Source organism: Aythya ferina (assembly GCF_964211825.1).
Source record: "Aythya ferina genome assembly, chromosome: 4".
NCBI classification, from domain to species: domain Eukaryota; kingdom Metazoa; phylum Chordata; class Aves; order Anseriformes; family Anatidae; genus Aythya; species Aythya ferina.
The window spans coordinates 43,368,105-43,387,968 of NC_140300.1; the positions used below are offsets into that span (position 1 = coordinate 43,368,105).

General features: G+C 44.8%; 1 protein-coding gene across 3 annotated transcripts in view; it reads right to left on the reverse strand.

Annotated features, from left to right (window-relative positions):
* Positions 1-19,272, reverse strand: part of NR3C2 (nuclear receptor subfamily 3 group C member 2) — a gene marked incomplete at its 5' end in the record, with an annotated part of 201,522 nt that extends 182,250 nt beyond the window's left edge. Inside the window, 2 exons of one of the 3 annotated variants that reach the window (XM_084517184.1) lie at positions 14,056-15,817; positions 19,020-19,272. In XM_084517184.1, the coding sequence (XP_084373310.1) occupies positions 14,056-15,815 (1,760 nt within the window). Of the gene's footprint in view, positions 1-14,055; positions 15,831-17,742; positions 17,898-19,019 lie in introns of those variants that run through there. The other 2 variants (XM_084517185.1, XM_084517183.1) reach the window with 2 other exon arrangements.
* Positions 19,273-19,864: the final 592 nt, after the last annotated feature.

The following is a 19,864-nucleotide window of genomic DNA, read 5'->3' on the forward strand; positions in this document are numbered from 1 at the left end:
ACTGGTGTCAGTTGGTAGATTTTCAATAGGCCTCCTATCATACTTTTTTTTTTCCTCCTTATTCTGGGAGCACAGCCAATCCCCAGCACAGCAGCTGACTTTCCCCAGAACTAACTAGAAATATTCTGATAGACTCTATTTATAGACTCAAAAACTTAGGACTGGAAGCAGCCAACCAAATTTTTCCATTCCTTGCTCCCCTCTGCTATCTATCTATCTGTCCTGGGCTAACCTAAATTCCAGGCCTGCATGTATCTCCAGGGGAAATCATTCTATCCAGAACAAGTCTGTCTTAGGTGGGTACACACCTTAAAATCCAAAGCATCTGTAGAGATTTCCTTGCATGAAATTTACTAAAAAGGATAAAAGAATACAAATTCTTTATTTTTATGTCACTTCAGAAAGTACTGGTGCTGATCTTCTCTCCTGTCATTACAAATCCAGTTTGGACCTGTATATCATGCCTTTGTTTACTTTGACAAAACCAACAATAAATAAGAACTTTTTTTTTTTTGGCAGGCTTGAACAGTGGAAGATATGTAGTGGGTTTTATTTTTATTATGTTATTTATACACACATAGCTAATACTTGCAGAACTCACATTAAGCTTAGCCCTCATTAGTTCTGCTGTGTATTTGTATTGTGCCTAAAGGAAATCTGTGTCCCAAAGTAAGAATAATATTTTAGGTGACTTGTCCTTGGACATATGACTCTCTGAAGTTCTTTATTTACAATACTAACAGATTTCATTGAGCATTTCATACTGCAGATAATGTACCAAAAGCAAAAATTTTGCAAGAAAAAGTTTAGTGTGCTCTGGAAGCAATACCTGGCAAATTTGATTTTTACTTAACCTTACAATTGTTGCTAGGAAACCCAACTCAATATTTACTTCAAGCCTTTAAAGAAACAGACTAATTCATCGTGCTACTGGTGGGAGCATTGAGGACTTGGCGGAGAAGTCCCAGCCTAAATTTACTCTTGTCATCTCCCCTTCTTAATCTGCAGACCTAACGTAATACGTAAGGAACACGATTAAGCTGTGGCTATGCAGTTACCTTTCATTGGCAGAACCTGTATGAGCAGGTATTTTAGATGTTCCATGCAGCACAGACAAGGAAACAGAGAAGAACATAAAGTTCTGCTCTACTGTTTGTTTTTCTGCACACCTGATGAAAAAAATAATTAACACAAGGTTTTCTAAAAGTGGCAGATGATAGTTACATTTCTGTCCTTTGAACAACAGATTATTAAATGTATTCCACCATCAGCTCTCATAACCTTGTGCAGAGGTAGATGGTACCTTAGTCTGCCCATGTGAAATGTCAGACAAAGGCTAGATTGTACTAAATGTGAAATGTGTGTATTTACTGCTGTCTTTCAACCTGATTACATGAAATACACCTATAAAATCAAATTATCCCATTTAAACTGAAGTAATGAAATGTTGAATACTCCCAACTTTTAGTGCTGGTGGCAAAACCGTAAGTTTTCCTAGGATCTGGTGCACAGTATTTAGCTTACATCATCTTGTACCAATACCTGCTATTTTCCTTGCTCCTACAATCTTACTCTTCTTTTCTGTTAAATTGTATTAACACTTCCACATTCCTGATCTCAAGCTTGTTCCTGTTCTGTCCTGAATATTTTTTCTGCTCAGCATGAAAATTGCATTCATTTCTACTGACTTACTGATGTGAGGCCAACATCAATACCACCTCAGAGTCTGGGATATGGCTTCATAATGTAAAAAAGCTAATACCCATTAACTCTGATCAGGGAACAGACACTGCTGGGGCTGGCATAGAGAAGTCCCCGTGAATACCCACCAACACCATTATCACCACTACCACCCAAAAGCAGGGCTAGGGCTGACATCTCCTCAGGCCTCGAAACTCTGAACATCCGTCTGGCAGATGGAAGACCTGTCTTCCATGCTGCACCAGTTAGCTTCATGCACCTCGCTTGAGCCTTAGCAAGATCTCCCTTTTAAAAAGCACAACATCAGGTGTATGTACTGAAGCAGGTAGAACCTGAAGTAACTTGAAGTTGTGTAAAGGGCTAATACCGGTGGAAGGACAGGGATTAACACTGGAGGACATGAAGTATCTTGTTCATCATAGTACAGAGGGAATGAAAAAAAAAAAGATCCTCTTAGTAAGGTGGTGAATAAGTTCAAAATTCATCTAGATCCTGGAATTATGGTACTGATTTATTTATCTTATAAACAGAGTTAATAGCTGTGAGTCATTTACAAGCCACTAATACATCACCTATCTGACTCTGTTAGCCTCATATGAAAATTAATTTATCAGACATCTGCAATATATAATTAGTTGCAAATCAAAAGGTTTGCTTTACAAAAAAAAAAAAAAAAGGTAAAAAAAGATTTTTTTCCTGAAACCATAATTTTAACTTGTTAAATTAGTTTGCATAAGTTACAGTTGCTTGGAAGTACTTCACTAAACTACCTACCATAAAAAACAATTGCATTTTCCTTTGCAGATTAGTATATACTAAATGAGAGTATCTGCAGACCTTATCTAGATCTTCCAACGAGTTCAAAAGAAATGAAGTTCAGCAACAAACAAACAAAGCAAAACCAACACCAGGATAGATCTTCTTTGTCACTCCAGTCTCATTTCCTACTTCCTGCATTTAATTTACTTGTTTCTAAGATTTCTGAAGGGCTGAGAAGGAAGGGTAAGCAGGTATTCTGGTCATTCTGGATACAGCTCAGAACCATAAATACATCTGCTGAAAATAGTGCCTCCAACTCTTCTCTGGAATAATTTTCTCTGCCTGTAACTCAATCTTTTTTCAATTACAAATGCTTGAGTTAGCAGGTGAAAACCGCAATAAACACAGCGTCAGCATCACCATTAGTAGATAGTATGGTGCAATACAAAGCTCTAGAGCGAGGAGAGGCTGGTGCTGAGCATCCTCCACCCATGCCACTTGTGTTGCAGGATGGGGACCATGGCAGCTCCAGTAGGGTCACACAGACCGAAGCCATCAGGGGCTGGAGGGCTGTAAGCAATTCCTGAAGCACTTCTGTCAGGCACTGCTCTCTAAGAAGTCTCTATTTTTTCTCTCCACAGCCACCCCACACAAAATGGGGGCAACTGGAAGATTCACTTCAAAAGCACATTTCTGATTCAAATAAAAATGCAGACACATATCTAGCAAATTTGTTAACAGCCTTCCACACACAGTTAACTCTTGTCCTTTAGAAAGGAAACACAGGACTGTTTGCAGACCTATAATGGCTGCAGTTGTGGTCCCAACAAAACCACACCAAAACAAAAAACAACAACAGCAAATCAGCAACTCGCTCTTTTCACTTTGTATTTCTATATAAATTAGCTCCTCTAATTTTTTTCCCTTTTTAAAATAATATGTCCATCCAAAACACTCATCCTTCTTGCGTCTTCCACCAAATGGTTTAATATGAAGTAACAGTCCTTTATCTCATTATCTGCTTGTGCAGTTTGAAGTTGTCATTACTACATATTTAATCAGTCAAAAATTTCAATGCCTAATCTACTTTTTACTGTCAAATCTTGAAAAACATAAATTCCAAACAGTCTAAAGAAACAGAAAGGTTAGTTAGGAAACAAGTGCAAATCAAGTACATTGTTTCATTGCAACATTATCTTATGTCATTAGTTGGCAGCAGTCATAAAGCTCTGGACCGTTTCCAATATTTACTTCCATACGCTGAGTAGAAGCTGACATGTCTAACCCCCACTTTGTTCATCTTCCAGCTAGTTTACATGAATTCAGATTAAAATAAGAATTTAAAAATTCTAATTGAGTCGATTTAGATGATTCAATTTTCCTACAGTGCATCCGAAGGAAGAGTATGGTAACATCCTAAAGGGTTTGCAGAGCTAATCCGGCTGAAATGTTTGTTTTACTCAATGCATTTTACAGCGGGACAGCCTACAACAAAGGTTCAGTGGTGAATTTGGACAAGCCAGTCACGTTTATTAACTTTATATAATCCTTAAGGAATGCTTATTTGCCAATATTTGTTTTTAATTATTAACTTAATGCCCAAAGATAAACAAACAAACAAATTTAAAGCAAAAGTAGAAAAGCAAAACATGCTGCAAACCTTCCCCCACCCTAAAGCCAAGCGGACAAGTGACCAACAGTGGGGGAGTCCCAAGGAACTGGGGGACAATCCCCCCAGCATCTCTGTTGGGCTGGGGGTGCTTGGAGAACTAAGGGACACCCCCTGGGCATGGCACCTCTCCCCCATCCACCCAGGCATCTCCAGAGGGCAGATCTACTGCCAAACAATCATGCATGTACCGGCACGTAACGCAGGACTGTACCCAGCTCTGGGACACCGGCTCCTGCCAGCTACGGAAAGAGACACCTACAGCATCCCGTGCCCAATGGGCCAGAACTGGTGACGTGTGTTTATTTTATATTCAAAAATTAAAACAAAACAAAAAACACACACAAAGAAATGGACCTTGATCCTTAGACACACCAACCTTAATCCTATATTGATTGTCTTCAAATGTGACTTGATTTTTTTTTTGTTTGTGGTGTTGTTTTTTTCTAAAAGTTTTCACACATCCCAGAATGAACATCTGTGCAGTCTTTTTATTTTTATTATTATCAATAATTTTATTTATCCAAACAGCTTTGAAAAATAGTAAAGTGAGAGCTAGCAAAGTAGATCTGTACCTAACACTGGAGGAACAGCTCACTAACTGCTCTCACATACTGCACTCTTGAGCACAAATTTAATTCAATTTAAAATACCGAAACTGACAGGTCATAAAGCCTTCCTGGAAACAGGGCAAGTTTCCCACCCACCTTCATTTACAAGGTCCCTGGCACTACAGGCTTCAAAACTGACATGCACAACCAGTTTCTGGAGACCAGCTTTCTGTGGTGCTGGAAGTCGGGCCTCTAGCCTTTTGGGGCAGCTACCTGAACTCAAGCCTCTGTCTCAATGCCTCAAGGCTTGCTTCCAGAAGCGACACCTTTTCTGCTCCCAGTTCGAGGGTATCAATGTGAGGTGTATGCAGAAGGCTGGGGCTGGCCTCCAGCTGTGCAGGCCAAGGGTGTGCTGCTAACTGGGTGCCAGAGAGCCCCCTCCCCACTCCCTGACCCACAGCAGTACCAACGGAGAGCCACGTACACAAACATGATTGATTTTCCATGGCCAGACGCTGCCAGAGTAAACCAGGACCCACGGGTTGCGAAACCCGAGTTCCCCAAGGGCTCCGGGAGCACAGGTCTGGGTGAGGACACGGCGGGGTGACGCAGTCACACAGGTACACAGCCGCAGCCAGCTTGCGCAAGCTCTGGGGGATGCACACGGGTGCACGCAGCCACCAGTGAGGCAGGGCAGTGCCGGCGGAGCTCAGCCCCTGCCCCGTCTCCTACGTGGCATCAACCTGCCACCGAGAAGCAAGGCACAGCCGAAAGGTCATCGAGCAGAGCACTGCCTTGCCTGCTCAAAACAATTTGGGGGACTCATAACCCAATGCATCATTTTCCTACCACAGACCCAGAAGTGCCCAGTTATTCAGAGTTGTTACCATTATTTAATTAATTAGTTATGCGGGAAGATTACCACCAGTTTAGCATCAAAATTCACTCACAGGCAACAGGCACACTGAACGGACCACTGCAACACACATGAAAATGGCAGATTTATAATTTTAAATCCGCTTTTCAGAAGCCAAGTTGTGGGGAAAGTGGTTTATAAAGCCATAATTTTTCAAAATTTGGGGTACTACTTCTCAAAAACAGACAAGGAAATAAAAGCAGAATAGAAAAATGAATGCGATCATTCCAAATTTCAGTCTGAAAGTCCATTCAAAAACTTACTACACCTCCATATGCAAGTAAAATGTATCATTTAGAAAAGAATGTAAATGAGCGAAGAGATACAAAAATCATCAGAAACATTCAGCAATTAGCCTGAAATTTACTTTTCAACCTCAGGGCTACAACTCTTTGATCTATTATTAATTATCACTAACCACAATCAGCTGCATTACCATGCATCTTCGGAGAGCATACAAATTCTTATATGTAAAATTACAGATACTGGATTAAGTTTCTGTTCAGATATTCCAACTGAAGTTTACTTCTTTTTCTTTCTTTTTAAAGAAATATCTTCATATATTAGCCCTAAGTTACCTCACCTCCAATTTAAGCATTTGAAATTTAAGCTTTTCTGAAATTTGAAATTTAAGCTTTTTTTCCCCCTGAAGTAAATACACAGCACTGCTGCTTACAGATTTCAAAGTCACACAGATTTAATTTAGCAAGCAGCTAACAACACATTCTAATGTAATTGCAGGACTGCAATTCACAGTTTAAGATAAAGAAATAAAACTCAACTTGAAGTTATTCTCTTGTGATCTACCTACAGACTAGAAACTCCTGTTATTACACGACTCAGTAAAGAAACACTACCTTGAGAAATATTTTTCACATACTGAATAGATAAAAACGATGTTAGATATCATTTTAAGAATTTAGAATCACCATTTATTTATTTCTTTTTAATCCTACATCAATATTTTCAAGTTAGCAGGGGAAGACTACCCAGATCATATCCCTTCAGAAAACACATCATTAAGCACTCGTAGTTCTTGTTAATAATCTATTGTAACTGAGGTTAAATATACACACACATATATATATTAATCTAAACTTCCTATTTAAAGAGACAACTTATTTGAAAACTTTGTCCAGTAAGTAAATTAACTCTTAAGAATTTGTGAAACAGTTCCTGAACAGATGCATGCATATTATTAAAGATGCGCATGCACCCTGCTTCAAAGTGTTATGGGAAGTCCTTAAACAACTCCTAAGCACAGGCACAGCCCGGCACGAAGCCAAGAGCCACTACTGTTGCTCCTGCTAGTAGTGGTACTGAAGCAGACCATGTTGGGATCTGCTGGCATGGATCAGAGACTTTCTGGCCTATGAAGCCATTCCCCTGTGGCATAAATAAAAAAGAAAATACACCTTCCTCCAAGGTCAGCATGTCTCCTCCAGCAGCAAAACCAACATGGTTCCAGCAGGAAAGCAAAGGAGACTGTAGCATGGCTCCAATAAGTGGTGACCTTCCCCTGCATTGTGCAGTACCAGGGCAGAAGTCAAGTCATATAAGGGTCTATTTAGGGTGCAGTCAAATATGCCCAGTAACTGCTGCAGAGACTAGGGCAGCTGCATGCAATGGAAGTGATCCTTGCTTTTTTTTCCCCACAGATTATTCCACCTGGAGGAGACTGCAGCTGAAGTCAGGTAATTCATATGCTGAGCACCAAGCACTGCGTAGAGACCTGCTACACGTGAGAGCGGATAAAATTACTAAGCTTAGGCATAGTTAATACTTGTTTTTCATAGTCCCTTTTTAGTTCCCTTATTGAGCCATCTTTATCACTCTTATGCAGACCATATTGTCACATGTATTCATGAGAAAACAAGTCAAGGTTCTATGTTCATCATAAACCATAGTATTTTCTGACCTCTCAGGGCTTGAATCTGAAATCACAACACTCCACTGTTTTCCAAGGGATTTTGATTGAAATCAGTCCATTATAACTCCAGCTTCTACAGCTATGTTCAGACATTGATATACAGACATCTATGGTTAAAAAACAGAAGCTATTTTTGAGAAGCATACCCTGAAAATACAAATGCTGACATTACAGCATGACATTGCATTAACTTTGAGCAGCAACACGCACTTGTGATATTTCATAGCCACCTTTCCCTTTCTGTCCCTTGGGTTTGTTCTCATGCCCATGTCACACCGCGCCACTCACCGAGTTGCATTGACCTGTCAGTTTTTAGACCTTCAGAGTGAACTGGATCAGGAAACCAATCTGGCTCTCGCATATAACACATACACCATGCCCAAATCAACGGCAAAAACAGCGTCAGACCAGACTAGACTCCAGGGCATTGCCCAACAGCATGTTTCGTCACTGAAAACAATATATTGGTCAACCACAGATGACTTCCAACAGCAATCTCTACTCAAGCCTAAGTTCAGCAAAGCACCAATACGTACACAGAAATCTGATTCAACCGGGCAGAGCACTTGAGAGCACGTTTAAGTTCCATTAATGCTAAGTGCTTGTTGAATAAGGACAGGTTATTGAATCAGAACTTAACAATTTACTCCCTCTGCAGACAATATGAGTACTGCATGATTATTGATACCACTGCAACAATCCGCATGGATACTCACCTGCATAACTGCAATGCATATCCCATACAATGAGAACATTTGACTATACGGTAATATTTCAGATATTAGTGTCTTCCAGTCCTCACTAAAAGCAATGGACCCATACTGTCAAAATATGGATAATCAAATTTTCTTCTGCTTGCTTATTTAAACATCTGTGCACAAAGATGATCCTACCTTCCCTTTTCCAGACAGTCAAGAGATCATATCACAGTGATATTCTGTATCACCAAACATGATGTAAAAGCTAGTTTATTTTGATAATAGTCGGTAACTGTTTCCTATGACAAACCAATTTCTAACAGCCAAGTTCTGTAAAGTTCAGCAGTATCAACTGACCATATAAATGTTTCAGTAATATATAACATGATTTATGACCCCCCACAGAAACAACCAAACTACAGATAATGGCAGAGGGACTGAGAACAGAGCTCTTATTTCCACAGATTTCAAAGATCTGCCCGTTCATGGAACAAGTTTTCCAGCAATGCGGACTTCTCTGCCATTAGGACACAAGTCAATTTATGTGTATAATTTAAGAGAAAAATAAAGCATCGTTAGCAGTAACTTTTAAAAAAGATACTTTATACAGATTTTGAACTCCTCAGTAAGATGAGCAAATCAAAACAGAGCACCCTCAACAAAATAATGATAAACAAAGCTGTAAGAAGTACAAGGCTGTTAAATGCATGCTGGTACGCTGAGGAGAACCTTTAGACCTTCTGGCTTGATTTATTAATGCAGGCTCATAATTTTTTAAGTGAGAAATAAAGACACATTTAGAGGTTCCTGTTATATCAAGATTACACCCAGAGCTGTTAAAAATTACATAAAATTATACATTAAACTACAAAAAAAAAACAAGTATTACTTTCTAAATTTAAAAAAAAAAAAACAAACAAACAAACAACAACAACACAAGTACATATTTAAGGTTATAGTGTATAAGATAAAAGAAACACTGTTAAAAAGGTTGCACAGGAAACTTATGGGAAGCTAAAGGGGAAAACAACCCTACCAAAGCACGGAGAATATTTTAACAGCTTGGTCTTTTTCCCATAAAGTCCATCAGCAAATAAACAGAGGTGAAGGCCAATCATAAATTCTAAAAATAATATTTACCAGACCTTTATCTCTCTGCCAGGTATCATTCTGATAAGTGACTATTCTAGATAATTTTTAACACAAAAGTTTATTTACAGAAAATACTTGCAACAGCCTGAAATCTGATTTTAAACCGAATCACCCATTCAAGTCGGTGAGGGTTACACATAAATGAAGGCTATGTTGTTGTTGTTATCTTTTTTTGAGCAGCAAATGTACCACCCAGCCCAGCCTGCAGGCTCTGGACCGCACACCAGAGCCAAAAAAATGTCCTGATCCATGTGAATCGTTCAGGAGTAAATAGGTGTAAGAAGTCTCTAAACACTGTCAACATGGATCAAAGATTGGACTGTAAACCCTAAGAAGTCAATGACAGTCTTTCAACTGATTTTAGCATATCTGAACTCTAGAATATCAATACATTATTTCACGATATCTCCTTGTCTGAATGATAACAATTAAAATCTAACAACTAATAAGTATAGTAAATTTATTATTTAGTAACAACACTGTGTAAATGTGTTAATTACCCCACACTATATCACACCAGTGAACCTTTGCTGAAACGGTAACACCTCATGCCTCACCAGGATAGACAGGCTAGCAAACAGAAACAACTGTTTAGGAACCTGTATAACTTTGTACCTTGAATTCCTTTCAGACTACCCAGGCTCCAGTCAGTTCAATTACATGCTTAGATTTCAACTTTCAGTTCAATTCTTTGACCTGTCTACCAGCTAAGACATGTAGTTAAATGCCACCTTGGAAGAATAGGTTTGAGGGTATTTTTGTTTAGCTTCTAAATCAAAATCAGAAAGATTTATTATTATTACTAAAAACAGTAATAGGAAAAAAGAAAGAAAACAAGAAAAAAATACATGCCAGATCAGCAAGTGCTACAACATTCCCTACAGCCATTGGGGAAAAGGACTTGGACTTAAAAAGAAAAAAAAAAAAAAGTAATGTGAAAGTTTGGAAAGGTATTGAGCACAGCTGTTGCTGAATCATGAGAAAAAAAAGCATGTGATTCCCTTTCATCTTCCACCTGTCTCAGCAAGCAATACCTTGCATCTGCAGTGGCCCCCACACCCCCATCACACATGGGAATAGGGAAAAAGTCTTCCCAGATCTCCCCAGCATGGAGATGCACCCATCTCCAGAAGTCCTCTCCTCCTTGGCAGGGACCCTACACCTGTTCCTGGCCTGGGAAGAAAGCAGATTTGGGGGAGATGCATGGAAAGGTGACATTAACAGGTAATGGCAACAAAGAGTTTGATTTCTAGCCAGATTTCAAAACCATCCAATTGCAACTGCCACAAAGACTCCACAGCAAGCACATCAGCCCTTGGTTTGCACAACTGCTGCATAAAGTGAATATGTACATGTACATACAAGAGTTAATATGGAAATTAGAAGGAAAAGGCACATTTGCAGAAAAAGCTTTAGGTAAGAACTAACACAGCAGAAAGGTCATCCTCCTCAATTTATACTGTTGTTTCAAGCAACCATGACATTTTCCTGGGCCATTTTGAAAATTACATAATTGGTATGATCATGAGTCTCAGGCTCGTACCCTGATTCAGATGAGCAATCACCTTGAAGCGAAATCTTATTTGGATTCTTAGTGCAGATTTCCATCAACGATATCACACGATCTCACATACCTTATTTTTCAAGCCCACTTTGCTATTATTTGTTTTATAAACCACTGTTTCTTAGAAATGTCATTCATTGGGGTTGGGGCGGGGGGATCTACATACACAGACACACAGGTATGATTCACCCTCTATTAAAAATAAAACATGTTCCATCTTTCGAAGACAAAGACATATTCTGCATGCATATTAGCATAAGAAACATGTCAAAAGGAATAGGGGAATTATTATTATTATTATTATTGCTTAACAAGATCTCCTTCCCCAAACACTGCAAATTGCAATGTTATAAACAAAAGTTACCACCATCCACCTTAAAAATAACCATAACTGACCACATCAAATAAAAGTAACTAAAGGAGAAAAAAATTATGTTCCATTTCACGGTGGGTATTTGGTCAATAAGGTTGCAAGACATTTTAAATGTGTAAACCATGCTCATTAGACACTATCAGCAAATATAATTGACTCAAGAAAGCACCAATTTAACAACAGGTGATATTCTAATAGGAAAAGAGAATTATTTCTAGTAACATTCTGAATAGCCATTTTGAAAAACCTTCTTCACTCCTGGTCACCCAGGCCTTTCAACCATGTAAGCTGCAAGGCAGAAGCATATCAAAAAGGTACAGTATGGGACAGCTGAAATACATGCTGTGAACTATACATGTTTTATTACAACACTTTGGAAGATGAACAAACTTGAACATGATTTCCTTGGTTTTAGCTGGAATGTGGCACAGGAATAAGGAGAAAGGTGAAGATGAATTTGAGGCTCATTAGAAAGAGTGAGCTTTTACAAGCCTCTGTGACTTGTCAGTACACAAATATCTGAACAGGCAACTATGCATTCAAATCTGTACTGCTAAGATGACCTCTACATTAATTTATTTTGAGACATGAAAGGGTTTCACACAGGTCCCCTGCTGCACCTGTTAGCAGAAAGCCATTGCCAAGCAGATTAACAGTAACATTTAGTAAAATAATGGGGCTGAGTTAAAGATTTGAAATGATGACACATGTCCTAATCTGGAACACAGATCAGGATGTCTGACGTGTTGCAACCTTGCAGATCACCACCACCTAAACAGAATTCCACGCGTGCAGTAATTGCTCTAAGCACTAAAAATTTCAGGACTATAATCATGAAAAGCAACAACTACACTCAGCTGCATATCTTACTAAGGTATCAGCTTAGAAAACAAAGGTAGGAAAGTGGAGTCACATCACATCTGATGACAGACTATACATTTACTGGTCCAGAGGCAAACCAGATGAGAAGAGCTACCATGGAGTTATGTCAGATCAGAAGGTACTCCTTCAAAAGCCTTATGAGAAACTGTCATTAAAAACATAATTATTGATGACCTTGCTCCTACCAGTACTTCCCTGTTTACCGTGCAGTGGCTGACATCCTGCAGCAGATGACAACCTTGACTCAACCAGAGCAGCACTTACTCATATGAGAGCTCTCACGGGTGGCAGGAGCTAGTTGCCCAAGTAACAGCGCTCATCCACAATGGCAATTAAACACTGGGCCTTTGTTTTCAGACAACCCATCAGTCTTCTGCTGAACTTTTCCCGCTATATAAATAATGCAATTTATGAAAATTTCATCAGGTAAAATAACTAGAAAACAATAACTTCATCTTCCTTCATCCAGAAAGCACATTTGATCCAAGCACAGATGATAACAAATATATAGCTATGTGCAAAGTTCAACACGAAGGTGGGATACAAACCTTCCAATTTAAGAAAGGTGCATTAAGAAGTATATTCTCTACAGATGATATTTGAAATTGACAAAGAAAAAGTAAAGTACAATTTGCAAATTGGTAAGCAGATTGCAGAGATACTGAACGGGTCTGAAAATAAAATGCAAATATTTAAAATATTTTTTTTCCTCCCGTGAACTCTAGATCAATAGATTGTCTTCCCTCCCCCAAAGCACCATTATTTTAGGTGTTTTTCATTGCAACATTATTTCTTTTTTTTTTTTTCAGAAATACTTAGAATCATACAAAAATAGAGAAAGCTACGCATCTTCATCACCCCAATCCAAGAATAAGGTAGAAGCTGTGTATCTTTCAAAGAGAAAAAAAAATAAAAAAGACCTGAGAAAGGTAAATGCAAATTCTGTTATCAGCTATTTCACCGAGCTTTAGCACAAACCTTGGTCAGCCAGTTTGACACATGAAGAGGCTACGTAGCTACTGTAGCTCGGTCATGTTGCCAGATGCATTTAATAATTTGTAAAATTGACTGTGAAATTAAATAGCTTATGTAACTAAGTGTCCTTTATAAAATACATGAACACCTGTTTGTTGGAGAAGTATGTGCTTCCAGGAATCAGCCAAGAGATACAAAATCAAAGGACACTTGCATATTTCTTTCACCAAAAGTAAGGAGATCAGTTCATCCATTTATCCCTTTCAAATGCGTCAAGTTTTAACAGCCCTCCTCCTTCTGGAGGCATTTTTCTATATATACAAACCAAATGTTCCTACAGTTACAATACAGAAATAATACGTTGCCACAGGCTTGTAAGGTTTAGTTTTAAAACTTAACCAGCTGAAGCCTGGCGTAAACTTACAGCCATGCATCCTTGCAAAAATGGATTCCTGACATTACCGTCTTATACTCATCTCAACATTTCATCTGAGGTACAACACATTCAAGCACCAGCTAAGGAAGAATACCCTTTATGGGACACACGAGAGCAATTTTGCTAAGCTCTCATTATGGGAAAAGCAACATTTGTAGTAGTAAGAGCTCATAAACATACTAAAGCTACACTTTCAAGTCTAATAACAATAGAATATAATATGTTCTTTTTAAATATTAAAGCGATCACTTTGTTTTTATTAAAGCCATAGTAAAATATAGCAAGCAAGCAGCCAATCTAACGATAGGAATTGAAATGCAAACACAGAATTACACATCAGCCTGAGAAATACCACCCCAGCCCCCATTTTAATTCACATCTTGTTTAATTAACATGAAAACTTGTTAAAAAAAAAAAAAAAAGAAAAAAGCAGTAACTTGCTTGCTCACCTGGACACGTTTTCTGGAATGTACTCTAGAACTGGATAGCCATCACTTCTTCTGGATGCCAGCTCCGAATGCGATTTCCAGGTCTCCACTAGCGTGCTGACAGGAGGAAACGAGCTCAAGTGCTGAAACGTCTGCTCTCTCACAACTGGCCGTGACAAAGATATCGTGCCCTGGGCACCGATCCTGTAGTGAAAGGACTGTCCACCTGAATTTACACCAACTATGGCAGAGGATGGTATACTGTTGTCTTGGTAATAGCTGCCATCATCAGGCTCCTGCTTAATCCCCACAGGGAGGCCTGGATTTGGAAAACCGCTACCTTCGCAATTGCCATCAAATGAAGAAACAGGTGGTCCTAAAATCCCAGAAAGAGAGTAGTAGTCTTTGTCATCCATAAAAGAAAAGTATGAGCCATCTGTAAATGGAAAAGGATTTACTGTTTGATTCCCTTTAAAAGAGGCACCGGAACAAGGATGTTTAGTGGACTCTTGCTTCACTGGTACTGAAAAAGGGGAATCAGAATTTATTTTGCTGTTTTCTCCAATGCACGCACTACCGAACGAACCGTCTGGCTCGGGTTTTATGAACTGAACGAGGTTCATCTGGCTGTTGTTTGAGATGGCATTCTCCATTTCCTCCATTTTGGGAAATGGGATTTCTTGAGCACCCTTGTCTTTTGTTTCTGGACTGGGAACAGTCTCTTGGCTTCTGCTAGGTCCAGCCGACGTGCTGGAAGTGGGGAATCCTAGAGAGTTGTTGATGGGGCTACAGATTGAAGATCCCACAGTGCTAACCGCTGGGCTGGAACGAGTGGACCTGTTGTTGGCATTGGAAGGGCTGGCAATAGAGCTTCTCGAGTTCACGTTTGCAGGGCTGGACACAGAAGACCGCATAGTGATATTGTTAGGACTTGAGACGGGAGATTTCACGCTGCAATGACTGGGAGGACTAGAAATTGGTGATTTCATGCTACTTATAGGGCTAGAAAGTGGAGACCCTACGTTGCTAACATGTGCGGGACTGTGCAACATTGACCCCCGGTTTTCAACGTTAGGCGAGCGCGACAAAGGAGTTCCCTGGCCGATGGGGCTGTGCACAGCAAAGTTCCCAAAGTTAGCAGTAGTTGAGGACACAGAGTTAACGCCAGCAGGACTACACACTGAGGAAGTCATGTTCTGAGGACTGCAGCCCGAAGGGCTTTTCTCTTGACACATGATCGGGCTTTTGACAATAGCATGCATGGCACCGCCGTTCATGGCGCTTCCCGAGTCCGACATCAAGGACCTCAAGGGCCTGCTGGCGCCGTGGAGGGGAGAGGAGCAGTGGCCGTTCTCCTTGTAGAGCTTCACCAGCTGCTCCACGTTCTGGTAGATCTTTCCAGGGCTGCCTTGGTTCTGCTGGTCATAGGGGTAGTCAGCGTCTCGTATCGAATCCATATACAAACCCATGGATTCGGCCACCGTCGCCGACAGTTCCTTCGACTCTGTTTCAGTTTTGATGTCGGAGGGCAGAACACCAGGCTGACTGCCGTCTTGCTGCAGGCAAGAGAGGAGCTCGGGTTTTTCTTTGTTGTTTCCTGGAGTGCTGCTGTTTGCAAAAGCGCCAGCAGCACAGCTTACATTTACAATCTCCATATAGTTACTGTCACCAGCCTGCTCTCCAGCACCTAGAGAAGAATACTCCACAGACTGAGAAACTTGACCCCACCGTCTCTCCATCTCTAAGCCTTCTGGGTAGCTGTGGTATCCTTTTGTCTCCATAACTAGCAAAGACATACACAAAAAAGTAAAATTAATAAGTGACAGGACAGTGCAATTTCCTAAGGAAATTTCCTAATTTCCTAAGGAAACAAGGCGTATCCGCTCACTCTGTCTATCCCCGTCTGTCTGCTTGCCAGACCCACTTCCCGCCCCATCAATCACTTCTCAACCATTTGTCCAGTTCCAGTCAAACCAGGGGAGAAGGTGTCACAGATACGACAGTCCTATGGGTTCAGAGAGAAAACAAGCCAGCAGACTGCAACGACCCCAATTCCTGCCCTCGCCTTGCCCCGAAAGGCACAGCTAGGCAGCACCAGCACAACCCTGAAGCCAATGCCAGCGGCACCACCAAAGACCTCACACTGTCATGTTGCAGGGACGTCAAAGCAGGAGAGGCTGGTGAGCTACAAGGGTTTCTCTTTATCCTCCAGCACTAGAAATGATGCTTTGAAAGAAAGCAGCAGTTCTATGGAGCTGGGTACAGACCTGTCCTTACACAGACACGCAAGCTTGTCATACGGCCGCCAGAGGGGATGCGGAAGGATGGGCTGAGCGGGGAGAGAAGCATCACAAAAGTTTCTTCCACAGAAAGAGGAAGGGTCTGCAGGACCAATAAACGGGTCTGTAATTCCACCAACCTCCATGGCAGCCAGCAAAAGGAATATGTAAAGGGAAGTAAACCTTCTTATAAAAAAGGTCCTAAAAAAAGCTTCCCGCCCACCACGCCACTCTCCCTAGGCAGGGAGCAAGATGCATGCCCATTTTCTGAGTGGTCATGCATTATTTTGAAAATATTCTCCATTATTCTGAAAATTGCGTATAGGTAACAGCAACTTTTTTTTTCTTGGCAGGAATTAGTTCATCATCAGATTGTTAAAACTGCAGAAACTTAACCGCCGTTACTTGTGATACCAACATTATGCAAAGATTTTTCCCCTTTCAGAAAGTACTAATTTTCCAATTTTAACAGCATTTCATTGCCTTAACACTACTTATAAACAATTTTTAAGCAAAACCACGCACACATAAAAAAAAAAAAAAAAAAAAAACTTAAAGGGAAAGACTGGAACACTTCTTTGCCCTTACTGAGCACTATGGCCCTATACCTACGTTGCCCTCAGGGGCAAGTTTTATTAGAAGACGATCACGTGTACCGAGTCACATCCCCCTAGCCTAAAATTTTCAGCCGGGAGCGCCTGCTTTCACAGAAAGCCCCTCCCGGATAATCACTTACCCCCAATTTAAGTGCTGAGCAAGCCTAATTCCTAGAGAAATCAACTGCAGCTGCGGGTGACCAGCATTTCTGAAAAACCGGGGGGGACTCGGTTCTCAGGCTTACGGGGAGGGTGCGAGCTGCAAGCCAGCTTTAACCCTGACAGCCCCGGCAGCAGCTCGGTGCGCGGGGCAGCTGCGGGGCCAGGCCCGAGGCGACCCCGGTGCGTGCGCTCGGCAGCGGCGGGCGGGCGATCCCTCCCGCAGCAGCAGGAGCAGCAGCAAGCAGCAAAGGCTCCAACTGGCCGCGGAGCCGAGCGGCGGGCACGCTCCGAAACTTTACCAGCCCGGGATCTGGGTCACCCCGCGGGAGAGAATTACAAGAAATAAAAGAAACCTCCCGCTCCCCTGCTGCTGCTGCTGCTGCCGGGGCGAGCGGCGCCGCTCGGCCAGCGCATCCCGGGAAGCGGCCGGGGGAGGCAGCCCCGCGGGGCTGTGCTGGGCTCCGCGCCGCTCACCGGGCACAGCGCGGCGGCTGCCGGCACCGCTCGCCCCGGCCCCGGGCTGCGAGCAGCGGGGGGCTCCGCGGGGCTCCCCACACCCCGGCTCCCCCCGAGGGCGGCCCTGTGCGCTCCCCCCCGCCGGGACGCAACACCCGAACCCCCCCCTGCGGGGCTGCGCCCCTCACAGCCCCGGGGGTCCCCGGGCTGGGTACCTGTTGCGGCGGGGCGCCTCCTCCTGCCGGGAGGGAGCGAGGGCGGAGCGGGGCGGGGCGGGGCGGCTCCCCCAGCCCCGGCCCCGGCGGCTCCCCCTGCCCCAGCCCCAGCCCCTGCCCGGGCGGCCGAGGCGCGGCGCGCCGCCCGGTGTCACGGCGCGGCAGCCGGGAGGGGACGGCCCCCGGTGCCAAGTCCTTTAACAACATGTCACATGCCCAGATAAATTCAAGTTGACGGCCCGCCCGCCGCGCGCCCCCATTGGCTGCCCGCCGCGCGGCGGGGGCCATCCCGCCTCGCCATTGGCCGCGCGGCGCCGTCACTCATCCGCCGGGCGACATGACTGATACAAAGTTGCTGCGACACAGGCGGCGCGGCGCGGCTCCTTAAAGCCGCAGGGGCCGCCGCGGCCCCCCCGCCGGAGCCGGCCCCCCGCGCCCAGGGGCGGCCCCCCGCGGGCAGGTGGAGGTGTGCGGGGCGCGGCCGCCCCCGCCCGGTGCCCGCAGGGCCGGGCATCGCCTCTGGATTTCCGCGTTTGTCGGGCAGCAGCGCATGAATATGCATGCGGAGCCGGTGCGGGGATGGGTTAAAAAAAAAAAAAAAGGGAAAAAGGGGGAAAATAAAAAAAAAAAAAAAAAAGCGCCGAGGTTCAAGGACTCGTCCTCTACACGCCGCCGGGCTCGTCCCGCCGCGCTGCCCCGGCACCGGCACGGCGTCCCGCGGGCTGCCTGCCCCCTTCCCGCGGAGATGCGGGAAAAAAGAGAGAAAACCCCCGAAACCCCCCCAAAACCCCTGCAAGCGCCCTGCAAACTTTGAGCCCGCGGTCCCAAGTCGCTCCGCGAGCCCTCGCCCCCGGCCCCCGCAGCGCCCCGCGTCCCGCCCGCAGCCGGCGGCGGGGGCCGCGCATCGCCGCGGGGCTGCGCGCACCTCGGCCCCGGCTCGCATCCCCCGGGAGCAGCGGGGAAGGGACTCCGCTCGCCCTCCGTATCACATCGGCGGCGACGGCGCGACCACGGCCGGGCTCGGGGCTCACGTGCCTCGCCCATCCCCGCGCCGTGCCCCGAAATCGGGCACCGGCCGAGGACGAGGAGGGGAAGGCGGCGGGGAGCCCCCGCGGGGCTGCCTCGGCGCTTCCCCCGGCGAGCAATGGCCGTGCCCTTCCTGCGAAGTTTTCCCCGCCGGGGACGGGACCGGCCGTGACCTGGATCCGCCGGCTCGGGTGGCAGCCGGCCCCCGGCTCCCCGCTCCGCGCCCCGCGCAGGGTCCGCGCCGCACTCACCTCCTCTACGACATGGTTGCGCGGCGGGAGGAGGCACGGCCCCCGGCTACTGCCAGCGAACCATCCGGCAGCGAGCCTGCACCGGCACCGATGACAGAAAGAAAAAAAGAAAAAAAAAAGGGAAAAAAAAAAAAAAAAAAGAGGGAGGGGGGAGAAGAAAAAAAAAAAAAAAAAAGTGTGCGGAGGAAATGGTGGGAGCGGGGCTGCGGCAGGCGGCGGGGTGCCCTCGGAGCGGCTGGGCTCGGCTGGGCGGACAGCTCCCACCATGGACGCCTAGGTGGGTGGGTGTTCCCGCGGGTCACACCCTCGCCCGCCGGCGGAGGGGAGCGGGGGGTGGATCCTCCAGGAGCGGGGAACGGGGGCGGGGGGTTCGAGGGGAAAAAAAAAAAAAAAAAAGAAAGTGGTGGTGGGGAGACGGGGGAGGGAGAGAGACACCCTCAAAGAAAAAATTAAAAAAGCCACGGGAGGGGGAAAAAAAAAAAAAGCCAAACTTATGTCATTCCAGGTAAAACTCCCATCTGCGCCACCAAGGAAGAGGAGGGAGGAGAGTGGCGAGGGTGTAAACTTTTTCCTCCCCCCCCCCTTTCCCCGGTGCTGCCCGGCCCCTCGCAGCGCCCGGCGGCCGCGCCGCCCCCTCCCGCGCCGCCCGGCCGGCCCGGCGGCTCCCGGCGGCTCCCGGCGGCTCTCGGCGGCTCCCGGCGGCTCCCGGCGGAGCGGCGCCGCGGGGTTTCTCACGCACCGAGCCCGCCGCCGCCGCCGCCGCCGCCGCGGTTCCTGGTTCGCGGAGCCGGCGGAGGAAGGGAAGGAGGGCGGGCGGCGGGGAGGCAGGGCGGGCGGCGGGGGAG